The sequence below is a fragment of the Apteryx mantelli genome, chromosome 1, assembly GCF_036417845.1.
Source record: "Apteryx mantelli isolate bAptMan1 chromosome 1, bAptMan1.hap1, whole genome shotgun sequence".
Taxonomy (NCBI): Eukaryota; Metazoa; Chordata; class Aves; order Apterygiformes; family Apterygidae; genus Apteryx; species Apteryx mantelli.
In genome coordinates, this window is record NC_089978.1 from 88,307,082 (window position 1) to 88,322,249 (window position 15,168).

Sequence of the window (15,168 nt, forward strand, 5' to 3'; positions counted from 1 at the left end):
CACAAGTTCAACATCTAAATTAACAGTATAGCATTGGTCTTTAGCTATTCCACCACTCTGGAAGTTTTCATGTGTGTCAGCATTTAGCATATTATTTGAGCTGGGGAAGCATCTGAAATCAGCAGCTAAACTGATACCTACAGCTGTCACCCTCAAGTAAGTCCACACAAACAGTTCCGGAGCTTTGTGAGCTCAGACAGAAGTTCTCAGAACTAGCTCAGAATAGAAGTTCTCTTCACCTCCAATTTAGTCAAATTAACATCACAAGAGCAAAATGGGAATCCACATCAAAAGAGAGAAAGATTTAAGAAACTACTGGGCTTCAGTCAACCTGCTTTGTAGCCCATTCAAGAACAGTAGCGAGACACATCTAACACTTCAGTCAGAAGTCCAGGAAGAGGACCTAAAACTTTATATCTTGGTTGTGCATAAACCCCACAATCTATGGAAAAAGGGAACAGAAACAATCTTTCAGGCTAATGAAGAATTATGCATATATTCTATTTTTAAACAGGTCAAGAAGGAAAAGAAAAAATGACTAATGCTAACAACAAAATAGCACAGACACATACTGCCAAGAAATCCGTCTGGTAACTATGGCAGTACAGAAAAAGAGAGGTGATAGCTTTTCCGCTTCTAGTTTGATATGTAAGGTGTAACAGCAGCTGTCACTCAAAGAAACATATTTCATGCAGTAAGCGCACATGCGCTTATGGTGAAGTCTGTGTGGAATTTAACCACAGCTAGTTGTTGTGACATGACCACAACTGAAATCTTAACTGTTAATAAGGCACACTCTGGGACTCACAGATGTAAAATATTCTCATCTATTCACTGATGAGACTAACAGAAGCCAACAGATGTGCTTTGCTCACTGGCACTAGGAGAAATGGATGGTAAAAGAGGACTACCTGTTTTTAAGGTTTGCTAGGATAAGAAAAGAGGAACTCAACCCTCTCCCTCTTCAGAAATGTGAACTAGTCACATCTTGCTATGAAATCTTCTCACCCACCCATCCCAATTGTATTTTCTACCATATTCAGCTTTGTGTCTTCAACAGAAAAGCCTGCATCATACTGAAAACACTATGGAAAGCATGCAAGTTCATCAGAACAAACCACAGGATACCAAAGCAGGCAAGAGTCAGTGACAAAGAACTCCTTAGAACTATCAGGATCCTAGATTACACCTTGTGTCCAGTAAACTGGAACAACAAAAGATTAGTGACAACCTGCCTGCAAGTTAAGTGACATTAATGTATCACAGTATAGTACTATTCATCTTTATTATGTCTGTCATATACTCACAGTTTGTGGATTGATATCGTCTTCTCCCATCGGTTCATCCACAATTTGCTGTCCATTCTGTAGAAAACATCAGACATGCAATAAGTTACTAAAACCACTGAATCCAACTAAAGAAATAAATGTTTTGCAGATATGCTTTTACAGCATGCTTCTCTACAGGATCAAGAGCTCTTTTTTCTATATTCTAAAAATTAAAAAAAGAGAACATAGAAAACAGGTACATATTAAAAAAAGTGAACACAAAATGGGTACCTTGCTGACGCTACAATGCCACTCATTCTCACTCTGATTCTCATGCATTATCAAACTGGACCAAATCACAGCAAGAAATATACAACAGACTCAGGGGCTTTTGAAGCCCCACTACTACACAGCTAGACAGTGTTTTCCACTACTACAATCTCTACAAAAGAGGTGACCCTGACAAAGTTTAACAGTAAAAAGCCACAACAAAGAACAGATAAACAGGCTCTTTAAGACCAAGATCTTACATAGCAATACTCAGTCCTTTCCCTGCAATGACTCCTTCAAGAACATACATAGCTATAGTCTATCCTTATAATAACTATGCCTACAACACTTAGAGTTGCTGCCTGTCCTTTGAAAAATAATTCATTGCCTTCAGTACTTTTGTTAGAACCAAAGTGCATAAAGAAATAGACTTCCAAATGTGAAGTTCAGCCATACTGGTTAAAACAAAAATACACAAAAAACACAAAAAACAACAACAACAAAAAACCCAAACCCACACAAGCCTCAGTCCCTTCTTGGTCAACAAATGCTCTCTCTTTTGCTTGTCAGTTGTACTTGGAGAATCTCTAGAAGGCATTTTTCCCAGAAAGACTCAGAATGACATCACTTACACAGTGAAAGAGTTCTAGTAAGTTGCAAAGAAAAGCATTGGTGGTACAGTTCATTTCTTGAAGTATGGTAAGGGATATCAAGTGGAGTTTTAATTCTTAGTTTACTTCTCCATTCAATTGTCATTAGAAACAAATGAAAAAACTATTAAAAATGATTACCACATGTTCCTGTACCACTGGAAACAGTGTTAGTTCATTTGTATATTGTTTCTGCAGAGAACACAAGGGCTAATCAGTCTATTTTTGCAGAACTTAATTCATTTAAAATATAAAGTTACATACATATACAGACACATATCTTCTGGATGTTGTTGAAAAAAAAAAAAAAAGCTGCTAAGCAGGGTTCAGAGATTGATAAATGGAGCAGATTTTAGCATTATTCCACAACTGCCTTCCCATGGTTCAGTTTTTCAGCAGACTTCTCAGGAGGAACCTTCATAGCATAATTTTTCTGCAACGATTTCCAGTTAATATAGTCTTTCAGTTTGTAAGTGGCTGGAGGATAAACTTTCATATGAAATGGTAAATCAAATCCTAACTACTTATAAATCCCAATATTCAAATATGCCAAACACACTGAATGCTCAATCTCAGAAGATTACCAGCTCTCTACTCCAAGTTTTCCATTCTGTATCTTTGGCTAAAAGATGCAGCTAGATAAAGCTAGGTTACAAGAATTATGGATTGCCCAAAAGTGATGCAGGCAAAAAAAAATATATATATATATTAAAAAATCATTTGCTGATTCTGCCCCCAGTGCAGTGTTTTGGCATATGATAAAATTGACATTTCTCTCATCTTAACTGGCTAGAGGAAGATACTAGAGACTTCTGGTTAGACATCACATTTCTGTGAGGAAAGACTGGTAAGAAACCAGCTCCACATATTACAGGTTACTACAGAGGCCAACATTATTTTTATATGCTACGTCAGTTAAGTGCACTCAGCATTATACCTCCTCCTAATTGTACAACTAAGGGTTATTTGATAAGACAATATTCCAAAAAGCCTAAAACTTCCCTCACTTTAGCATCTTTAACTTATAAAGCACAGGCAGTGACCACTGTACTATTCTTCTTTAAGATACATAGAAAGTTAAAATAATCAGACAGAAGATCATAAAAATACCAGTTTAGCTAAGTTACAGAAATGAGTGTTTTTAATAAGCTTGTTTACGGAAAAGCATGAAGTAACATACATTCCCTTTTCTCAAATCTATGACATATGTTTAATTTAAATTAACATTTATATTTTAGCTACATATCTCTATACTCTCTCCATGCCACAAGACAGCTTCCAAAGTAATTTGTCAGTAGGAAAAAATGAGAAGAAAACATCAGAACAAAGAAGACAATTGACTTTAGCCTTAAAGGAGGAGTCTATAATGTCCTAACAACTAAGGATGGCTAAACTGTGAGGCCTAGAACAGGGCAACTTGTGTACCAAAGCCACACATGCAAATTGTCAGAAACAGTGGTTCTTGCTATGACTATCATTCCACTGGATAATAAGGTACATTAACTGCAGAAGAAGCAAGAATTTACTAAAGAGCAAGTCTGAAGTTCTCACATTTACACTATTTTAAGGCAACTGAAACATAATTGAAAGTGGAAGACTGTCAGAAGCTTGAGGAAAAACCTTTCTTCAAAGACAAGATATTGAGATGAACCTCTATTTTTAAAAAGGCTCTAATCTTTAACCTTACTGACACTCTCAGCATTTTATTAGCCTACGAGAAAAAAAATATAGCAAACTTTTGCATCACAGATGAAGTGTTTTGTACAGTCTGGTTTTCCTGTTTAATCTTGAATCACTTTGTTACTGTTTCCCGCTGAATTCAAGAAGTGAATTCCAAACACATGTATTGGAACTAGGAACAAATTCAAGAAATCAGCATGTATGCCACATGGTCACATCTGAGCCAGATCACTGGATTAGCAAGATCTGTTTAAATAGGTCTACCCAAGCAATGATTATGCTAAAGAAATCACTGGATGGTAGAACCAGTTTTGCTCAGAACTGTCTGAGCCATGTAAGGTAAAGAATACATATGCATGATTTATGGTTTGCTGGTATATGATAGTATTAAATGGAAAGCAGCTGTGTGCTCAGAAATTCTGCGAAGTATAACACACATCAGTTAAAATGTAAGGCCAAAAGGCTCACACTGGAAGAGGCCACTTTAAACCACTGTGGAGGAAGGAGGTCAGTAACATCCTTAAGAGGAAAGCAAATGAAAAATAAGTTCCCTTTTGTTGGGTATAGCCTTGCTCTAGCAAATAACTAGAACCACAGGCTTGTCTCAGTGACACAATAGATTGGGACTAAATGTGATGAATGCAGAATAAGACAAGGCTGGATATATCTTTTGCATGTACAGACTGGCCTCATTCAAAAGACAGAGACTCTAGAATTCTAATATTCCTCAACTGCATTCCCCTTCTGTAGTGGGATGCTAACTAAATAGACTGAATCAAAGATTGGGTTATTTCCAGTATTCTGTCTCCAAAAGCAGCAAGCACCAAAAATTTGAGATGACAGCAAAACAGCTATAAGAAAAACGATACAAAAATTGGTCCACAGCAAAAAACTTTCTGCTTACTCCCTAAACACATCAGCAATCAGTTTATGCCATGAAATAAGGGTGAACAACCCTTTTTAAAAGTAACCTACAAAACCTTCCTCCAACCCACCCGAATACTGTCTCCTATCCTGATTTCCAGTGAAAGCAGTCATGTTATGCTGTCCAGAAATTGCACCCTCAAAGGCTTTTGGACCCTGCCACCACATTTCACTAAACTGGTAGAAATGAATACTCAAACACAGTTAAGTTCCAGCAGTTTTCCTGAAGGCACACGGAAAGGAAAATGAAAGAGATCCTACAGGTTCCCTGTTTGAGCATAAAGCAAACAAACACCAGAGAATCGACACCAGACAGCTGGTTTACGCGTGTCCCCCCCATATGAGCTTATATAACCTCTGACACAACAGTCAATCCACTATAAAACAGAAAATCAGGCTTCAATATTTCTAGCACTCAAAAACTACAGGTTCAGTCCCACTGAACTCTTAAGACATAATTCATTAGGATATAATTATATGATTTCCCTAGTGAAGTGAAAATGCAGTTTAAGAACGCTGTTGTGTGTGTCTTTTCTTTTAAATTCAGATCATTTTACTTCTTGACTAATAATGCAATCCTGTAAATAACTGCATCGGAGGGGACCAAAAGTAGCAAGTGATGGGATAGGTTTGGGGACTGATTTTACAGTTTTTTTTCCTGAAGAATATATATCACATTAAACCCTTTGTAACAGAGTACATCAAGAGATGTAGCCCACATGCCACCCACAATCAGTTAACCACTTTTTGTGAAGAGAAGAGAAATATTCTGCATTCTACACACTACAACTTATATCTATGGTCCCTAAAGTCACACTTTTTTTTTTTTTGTAATTACAGTTCCAACGTTTGTTGCAACAGATCCAATTCATCGTGCAAGTCTGGTGAAACTGTACTATTTTGGACACTTGCAGAATAAACCTAGCACTATCCTCACCTATTCATCTGATTGACACTGGGACTATTTATGTGTAGTCTTGTACACAAAATATCTGATATAGCATCTGTCACAGCAATTTGAAGTTATCAATTTGCTGCAGAATATCTTATTCTAATAATAATTAAGTAATCATCTCTGTCACATTCTTCTACAGGTATTTACATTGTAAATACCTTGTATTCATTGAAATATTAAATGAAGAACACATTTGGGTTTTCTGCAATACTCTTTTTCCCCATTTTTCCCTTTAGTTTTACAAGTACTGTTACAGACAGCATACACTTGAAGCTTTTAAATTTAGTTTAGTATCCGCATTCTCTTTACAAATCAAAGTTCTGCTAATTTTGACTCACCTTGCTAAACTTTATGTTCATTTCTCCAGTTTTTATAGCCAGAATTTCTTTTGCTGAAGGACATCAGTTTGGGGCCCAAACTTCATGAATGTTAGACGCCAACACATATCTTTTCCCTTCCTCCCCCGAAACATCTCTGCTTTGTGTTTAGACTATTGCTAGACTATTTTGGGATGTTTAAGTAGCCTCTGTGCCAAATATTTTAACTTCTTCACCCAGCTATGTTTATCAGTTATTTTAAAACCCCTTATGAAAATGATAGCAGTTATAGCTTTTGCTATAATTCTTCCACTAAGAAACCTTAACACTTTCTGGTGATTAAAATTGGTCTTGAGCCTATAAGTTAGTAGCAAGCTTTTATGCTGTTAGCAGACTTCTTCATATTACATGACTATTGAGTTTTCCATGCAATTGATGCCATTTAAAAGAACCGAAAATTAAGATATAAAATCTAAGAACATAACATTTTCTTTTTATTATAACTGGACAAATCAAGAATTATGAACTGTATATGAATGCAGGGTGATATTTTTTAGTATGCAAATAAGCAGACAAGATAAAAGGTCTGAATCATCCTATTTAAACACCAATATCTAAAAATTATAACATACCGATGGGTAAGTCTAACAAAGTCAGTGATTTAACTATGCTTTGGGATTGTAATTTAAATAAATTACCTGGATAAGTCTAAAGTTTTTCCTAGCTCATTCATCATTTGCAACTGCCAAAACTTCCAGACTAACCCAGTAACTTTTAACATACAGTTATAATATTTAATGCAAAACTCTCTAAAAAAAAAAATCTGAAAAACAAGCTTAGGATTCCAAAAATAATTATTTCGAAACATACAAGAACTTTCAATATTATTTATTTAGTCAACAAAACACTGATCATATGAAGATCTGAGCACTTTCTCTGATGTTTTCAAGGGACTCTCAACTAGCAGGTAAAGCTCAAAAGCCACGCAATGCTTGAATTGAGTAAAGCTGTAACAATGCTTCTGGCTTGTTTCAAAGCAGCACTAAACACAGAATTCCCACCGAAATGTTCATAGCAAATTTGCTGTTAGTAACACAAGGCACTGTGTGGAACTATATTCAGTAAAAGCCATTCCTACTATACCCAGTCAAACTTGCTATTCTAAGCAGCAATGAACTACTCGGGGGAAAAAAAAAACAAAAACACGTATCCGTAGAAAAACGGTTGAAAATAGACTGAAGGGACCCTGAGAGGTCACTCAGTCTATCTCAGTGTACCAAAGCATGATCAGCTATTCCTACAATGTCACTGACAAGACATCATGTCCAGTCCCTTCTTAAATCTCCAATAATGGAGTTTTCACAAACTATTCCAGTGCTAAACTAAAATATAAGGCTGTAATAGGATCTGAATTAATGACTTGTGCCCTAACTCCTGAGGTATGAAGCCACACACATCCAAAGCACTTACCTAAATCCTTACCTGATTATAAGCTTATCATATATGTAAGTAGCAGAAGTGAACTAACATCACCTTAGATTTCTTTACCTGTTACCTCTCAGCATTGTATATCAATAGATTTTGCATATACTATGTTAAATATAGTATAAAGGAGTATAAAATAATGTTAATTTTTAGTAAAACACAAAAACTTTGAGTCTTTATTTTTATGAAACAGAAAATGACTGTAAGTATTTCTTTATATAAAACATTCAAACATCAAATTCTATTATTCCCGTGTAATTAATTCTAAATTTTAACTAAGGTGATCAACTTCTTTCTTGATGTGTGGTGTGTTAAAAAACAACAGGACATTGAAACTTCTGCTTTCTGTAAACAATCAACCTCAGATATAAGCCATTGACATGAAGATTATTTAGGTACAAAGCCAAGGTCCCTTAAGTTCGGAAATATTTGGACAACTTTAACTATGGCATTTCCTAAGACCTATCTACTTTACACTGCCACCACCTTCTTATGTAAAATGACTAAGAGTATAGTTTAACAATACAGCCTAGCTGCTGCTCAAGAACAGTCCCCTCCACCACTGTGCTTGCCTTGGCACTGGCATTTGTCCAACTCTATGGCAAGTCAGGCCAGGGGAAAAAAAAAAGTTTGCCTCCTTCAGCCAGTTTAATTCTCTGAAATAACTAAGCTTGAAGTCAGACATGTACCACGGCAATATCCAAGATGCTGGATATACAGTATCATAAAAATCTTTGTCCAGGCCAATAACTTTCTGTAGCTAAACCAAGCTCCAAAAAACATATGTTCACTTGCTCATGAAAGAAAAAGGGAAGGAAAATTTTCATTTAGTTCCCTACCTACACTGTTGGCAAATTACACTCAGCACAATTGCCCAGTAGCCTTAGTAAAAAGCGCACCTCCTATTCTCTGTCCCCCTGCTCCAAGAAGGAAGAATAAACATACATGCAGAAACCGCTTTAATATATCCAGACGCTTGAAGCACATATGAAAATAAAGGAAATTCCCTCTCTGCTTGCATACATTACCCTAAGAGTGACTCTAGCACCTCATAACAAACAAACCCTGTTAGCAAGACAGCGTTTTCACTGGAAGGCAGGTGTGCTCGATGCCTCCTGCAATCCCAGGGCGCACAGTGACTACCTGCCCGGCTCCCTGCACAGGGCCTGGGGCACCCATGGGAGCGCACCAGGCCCTCGCGCTGCGAATCGGGGTGCAAGCCAATGGGTGCAGCAAGGCTGCACGCTGCAACCGCTTACAAAGTGGACAAGTGTTTTCAGACATGAGCTGGTCTTTTACAATCTCTTTTTATTATAAATAGGCTGTAGTTTAACACTGAAGTCAACTAAAGCATCACCCATTTACATGCATTTGGTCGTTTAGCTATTTTAATGAATTCTGCTAAGAAGAGAGACTAAGTTGTGGAGCAACTTTACCATTTCCTAAACTTCAGTATTTCCAAAGCTGACTATACAACAGTTGTTGATTGCTGAAAGACAGGAGGTGGAAGACTCCTCATGAAGTGGGAAAAAAAAAACCCTTAATATGCAGGTCTAAGTTCTAATAGTAACTTACTTTGGCAACCATGTTATGTAACAAATAATCCAAATAATATTCATCATGTTCTAATTACATCAAGAAACCACTAACTTTTGAGCCTCCAGGACAAAGTAGTTTGGCTTTAAGAATTAACTTAAAACTCTAAGAAGATTTTACTTTCCAAAGCTATGTTTTGCTGGACATTTAAAATCATGACAAAATACAGTTTCTCTGCATCTTCTGTGTATGCTTAAATATCAACCATTCTAATAAATTAATGTGTGAAGTTAAATGTTAATAGAATTGGAATCTTAGAAATTATGTTAAAAAACAGACCTAGCCAATAACAATGTTTTTTAGAAGACACATGCCACATTTTACAGTTTGCTTCACTCAAATTCTGAAAGAGAGGCACATTTCCTCCAGAAAAAGTGGAGCTGTAAACATACCACAGGGGGTTCCTTGCATCAAAAGGAACATACGGTAACTGTTACTGATAAGAATGAACTAGCAGTAACTTTACGGTTCAGCCACTGGAGTAGGTCCCTGGAAATCAGAGTTGATCTCCTAGCTCTAGAACAGATCCCATGAATTATGCTAGACAGAGTCACTATGCTGCTGAGTCTCATTTTCCCCCATCTGTTAAACAGGAATTCCCCCCCTCTCCATTTCCAATGGGTGAAGCATTAAAATTCTATCTCAGACAATAAGGAGGCAAGAGAGAACATAATATTATGTAAGCAAGTGCAATAGTAGAATACTTGCAATAATCCAGAGGTTTAGTTCCTCTGACCTTAAAAATTCCCTGAAGTGATTCTAGCTTCTCCAGCTTTGCCAATTAAATTATCCAACCTCTCAGCAGTCATTAAGACAGAAAAAAAACAACTGCAAAGTTTAAACGGTTCTTCAGGTAAGAACAAAAAGTTTTACAGCTGGAATATTGCTATGAATTATATTTGAAAGACAAAAACAATGACTTGAACAAGTTCCTAAAGTAGACAGCTTTGCCTATTGCCAAGGTCAGTTAAGCAATAAAGCTAATATTTTTGGTGTGCAGAAATAATTAAATACCCACCTTAGACTCACAGTGATAAACTGTTCATTTTCAATGAAAAAGAGCTATAGTTAGTATAATGCATCACAATCAATATGGAGAAGACAAATATTCCTTTAAACATTTCAATCTGTTTATATCTATTTTCTATTAAACATCCAGTTGTGAGAAATATTACATAAGCTATAATGAACAAAACAATTACATGCTTAGAACTGTCAATATTCTAATAAAACTAATGGAACAATTCAGGATGACAAATTCAACATCTTACATGAGGAAACCAAGAATTGTGGAACACAAAACCATACAAAGGCACTTTACCCAGCAGTGTGACATCCCCCATCAATAGCAAGAAACTAATACTAGGTCATATTTATTAGGAATGTGTTAACTGAAAAATATCACAACTAAATTTGTACCTTTAAGGATCTGAAAAGCTGGTACTGAAGGGGGAGGGAGGAAAAAAAAAAAAAGCTAAACATCTTTCATGCAGATGGTATGTTTCTGAAAACTGTATTCACATAAATGTAACATCTGTTTTACTGATGGAATCATCAAAATCCGTAAGTCTCTCTATCACACTAGTTTTTTGAACACAGAGTATACTTGGTATAGATAAGAACTAAATTGCTAAACTCCACTTTTAACAGTTTAGCAAAATTTCACTTGACATATCTGCAAAACTAAAACCTCAGGATACACCGTACAACAACAGATATGTATCAGAAGAGATAGGCGAGTGCTGCAAGGACAGGGACAAAAATTCTTAGTAAAATGGAGAGGTAATGAATGGTCTTCCTAATCCACATAAAACACTCCATTTAGCTTATTCTGCTTTGGTTTTCTGATCATTTCCCTGTTCTGACTATACAAGAAATTACTGTAAATATAACCTTTGTTCCTGTGGACACACAGGAACACTGATTACATTGTCTAGTATAGAATGCAAAGAGGTAATCGTAACTAGAATTTTATAGCTTAAGGTGGCAAGAAGTCTAATGAATTTCAGATTCCATAGCAGAAGCATACATTGACTTAAAGCATGTCATACTGACATCAGAATTGAATTAGAAAGCAAAAATTACATTATAGCAGATTCGCTTAAGCATCAGCATGACTGTTTCTTATTTGTTCTGTCTGTTAAATGTTAGCACCACCCATTGTCTTGTGCAAGGTTCAAATAATTCTGGATACAGGATAAAAAATAAGGAATTCCGAGAAAGGAAATTCACACCATGTATTTAGGCACCTAAGCAGGCAATCACAAATCCACTATCAAGACCAGCAGAAAAAAAAATGAACTTTCTCCACAGCCGATTTAAAGCACCTAAATTAAAGCTCCTAAAGAGAAATGACACAAATGCTTCTCAAAACACCTAGCAAATGAGATCTCTTTACAAAAGCCAACTCTTTCAACACATTGGTGTCTACAGTTTGGTTATCATAACTATTCATTCTCCTCCAGTCAACATTAATATGCATTGCTGGGAATACAAATCAAAGGATTAGGCTAGTTATTCAGGCATTCAAATCATCAATGTTTAATTTGCTTGAAAGCAGTTGTCTTAGAATAATGGGCACACTCTCACCATGCAAAATAGACCCATGCTTTGTTGTAGGTCTTGAGTCAGACACATCCTGCATCAATAAAATTGATTCCACAATTTCACAGGCTTCAAAGGTGCCATGATTCAAAACAGGAGATTAAAAAACAAAACAAAACCATAAATACCCACACACTTTAATATGCTACCTTTAAAATAATTTGTCCAATAAGTTTACACACTGAAAAAGCTGTCAGAGATGCAATGTGGATCGCTGACATATTTCTGTTGTACTTGTAGAATCAGAAGTTCTGCAACTTTCCTCTGAAAACTATAAATCCACGTTACATCTAAAAAATTGCTTGCATTATTTCTTAAGAAAGATCATGTTCTACAGATCTGTTCTGTACGCTCTAAGTTACAGCAGTTGTTGACTGTTAATAATGTTGTCTTCCAGAGTAATGCTAGTTAAAGGTATTTTACTCATCCCATAGAATTTGCCCATATATCACAATAAATCACTCCCTCAGTGATACCAATACAAAACTGAGTACAGGACTGCACAGTCCTAAAAAAATTAAGCCAGTTAATCAAAAAAATCAAATATGAAAATTAATCCAACAGCAAAACTCACAGAACTGTTAAGATTACAAAAATGGATTTGAGGTAAGTTTTAAAGCTAATTCCATGCGGATAACACAGCATTACAAAAAATTGCATCAGCAAATCTGACATGTTAGTGGAAACTCTTTACCCTGTTATTACTGCTAAAGACATTATTACTATCAAACCATGCTTGAAAGCACAATGAGGTTCCAGGTGGATGTAAAAAATTTCTTTGACCAAGGATGTGCTTGCAGGGTAGGGTCTGTAATTAGGATACTGCTACGCTACAGATAAACAACTCATGCAAATTGAAAATGTAGTTATATATTTAGGTCATTTGTTTATTTGACTTAAATATACCCACTTTCACTAAAACATATTTTCTTCTTAAAAACTCATTTCAGGTAAGCAACCTTTATAAGTCTATCTTTTTCTTTTGAGATGCATCGGAAAAGCTTTTACAGGTGCAGTATGGTCTTCTCAAGTACTGCTTGTTTATTTTAGACTAGGGCTTTACATTGTAAACCTGTCAGTTCAGTTGCTGTTTCATGTTTTGTTAGTGTTCTCGGTGAATATTTTTAGGCGCCTTATAATACACTGCTGTAGACTTAAGTCAATGTAAATGCTTAACTTCCCCCTCTCTCCCCCACTTTAGGAAGAGGTAGAATACACTAGTTTCAAGAAATTTATGACAGTAGTTTAAAAACAAATCATGGCACATGGTACACTAAAACAAGGAAGTAACAGGAACAGTATAATTAACCACATACATAGGTACTTTTCAAAGAATTTATTTTTACCATCTTTCTAGTATATATACACCCTAGTGTTATTCAAGATGCATGAAATACATACAGTGAGCAAGGAGGATTGGAGTAACAGTTAAGATATATTCTCTAAATCATTAGTCTAAATGGCCTTGCAGAAAAATCCTTCCTTGCCACCTCCCTTCCCTGAGCATCACACTACTATTCCAGGTACTCTTCACTAAAAAAAAAAAAAACTCATCTAAGATCACCACTTCAGAAGTCAGTGAGGGAAATTACAGTAAATGGCAAGAACTGAAGATGGTTAGATGTGTCTGTTAGATCAGAACTGCAGGTTCTTCTGACCTCCAGAGACGCAGTCACTTTAAGCAGAGGGAAGACAAACATCAAAAGGACAAGTACTTTGATACTGCAGAAACTTTCCAGTTTGGTCTGTCTATCTTTGCTCCACTCGTCAGGAATAAGCCCTAACCTTGAGACTAATTGTTGTGGGCTGGCCTGAATCCACACTGTACAAGATCATGGTCTGGAGCAGACTGGCTGCCTATCAGCCGAAGGAGATTCAGGTACAAGCTGCACCATCAGAGGAAGCTCGTCCTTTCGTTTCGGATGGGAGTCTGCTCACAAACTAGCACGTACGCTGCGGACAACTAGGGAACCACGGGGCAAGCACAGCTGTCCGTGTAGGTGTGCTGTTTACGTAGATCCAAAGCAACGGAGCAGTCAGCGCTCGGTGCAGAAGAGCTAGAAATAACCGAAGGCGCCCGCAGCCCCAGACCTCAGGGCGCAAGCGAGAGGCGAGGCCGGTCTCCAGCTCCGGGCATTATCGCAGCCTGGAGGAGCTCACATGCGTCCTGCCCAGCAGCGACGCGAGCGCGGCGCCAGCTCCCCGCCGCCAGAAGCAGGAAACCGCACCGCGCTGCACCTCAGGGATGTTCCCACAAAACGCGGCCGCGCACCGCGCTTCGCCAATGCGAAGCGCCCGTGCGGTTTCCCAAAGGCTTGCGAAACTGCAGAGGCGCAACCCCATCCTGCTCAGATAAGGGGGGCAGCGGCGCCCGGGCGGCGACAGCCTTCCTCCGCCGCAGCGGGGCAGCGGCGAGGCGAGGGCGCCGGCAAGGTGAGGCCGGGCCGGGCCGGGCTGCGCCGACCCTCGCCGGGGCCGGCGCCAGCCGCTCGGGAAGTGCGTGCGGAGGCGGCAGGGCCGCCCCGGGAGCGGGGGGAAACCGGCGGCGCCTCGCTGCCCCCGGCACCCGCCGCGGGAAACTTTCTCCGTGCCGCGGCGGGCGGCGGCAGCCGAGCTCCCGTGTCCCCCCACCCCGCCCCGACCTCCCTCACGCACCACCGGCGCCGCCGGGGCCCCACCGGGCCCGGCTCCCCCCCCCGCCCCCGGGCCGCACCTCCGTGCTGCTCTCGGCCGCGCTCTCCACAGCCATCTTCTGCCACGGGTCCGCCAGCTGCGCCAGGGGCATCTTCCCCGCGCGGCGCCCGCGGCCCCCGCGCCCCGCTTCACCACACCCGCGGCGGCGGCGAGGCAGGCAGCAAGCCCTGCGGCGGGCGCGGGACGCCCCGGCTGCCGGGACACCCCCGGCCGGCTCTCACAACCGCGGCGGCGGCGGCGACTGCGGGGACGGCCGCGGGCTGCCGCCGTCCGCCCCTCCCCGCCGCCGAGGCGGGGCCGCGCTTCCGCCCTCCCACCGGGGCCGCCGCTCGCTCCCGGCTTCCGCTCGCAACATGGCGCCCGCGCCATACCTGCCCGCCCAACCGAGGCTGCGCGCGTCACCCGAGGGGGCGGGGCGGCGCTGGGCCAATCCGCGCCGCCCGCAGGTAGCGGGGGGGCGGGGCGGTGCCGTGGCCCGGCCCGGAGGGGGCGAGCGTGGAGCCGCCGCTGCCGGGCCGGGCCCCGCCCCGCCCCGCGGTGCTGGAGCGCGTCGGAAAGGCGAGCCGGCGGCCGGCAGGACTCGGGCAGAGAAACGTGGTGGCGGGGGTCCCCGCGAAGTGCCTGTGTAGCAGGTGGAGGCGGAGGGGCTGGCGGCTCGCCGCGACGGAGGTGTGGGCAGCGTCAGCGGGCAAAGAAATCCGGATGCGGGAACTTGCGTTTGAAGC

General features: G+C 40.2%; 1 protein-coding gene across 4 annotated transcripts in view; it reads right to left on the reverse strand.

Moving 5' to 3' along the window:
* Positions 1-14,649, reverse strand: part of RPS6KA3 (ribosomal protein S6 kinase A3) — an 81,670-nt gene extending 67,021 nt beyond the window's left edge. Inside the window, exons 1-2 of one of the 4 annotated variants that reach the window (XM_067297162.1) lie at positions 14,463-14,643; positions 1,308-1,364 (exon numbers count right to left, since the gene is read on the reverse strand). In XM_067297162.1, coding sequence (XP_067153263.1) covers positions 1,308-1,364; positions 14,463-14,534 — 129 coding nt within the window. In that variant the 5' untranslated portion in view covers positions 14,535-14,643. Of the gene's footprint in view, positions 1-1,307; positions 1,365-14,462 lie in introns of all 4 variants that reach the window. The other 3 variants (XM_067297172.1, XM_067297166.1, XM_067297170.1) reach the window with 3 other exon arrangements.
* Between the last annotated feature and the right edge of the window lie 519 nt (positions 14,650-15,168).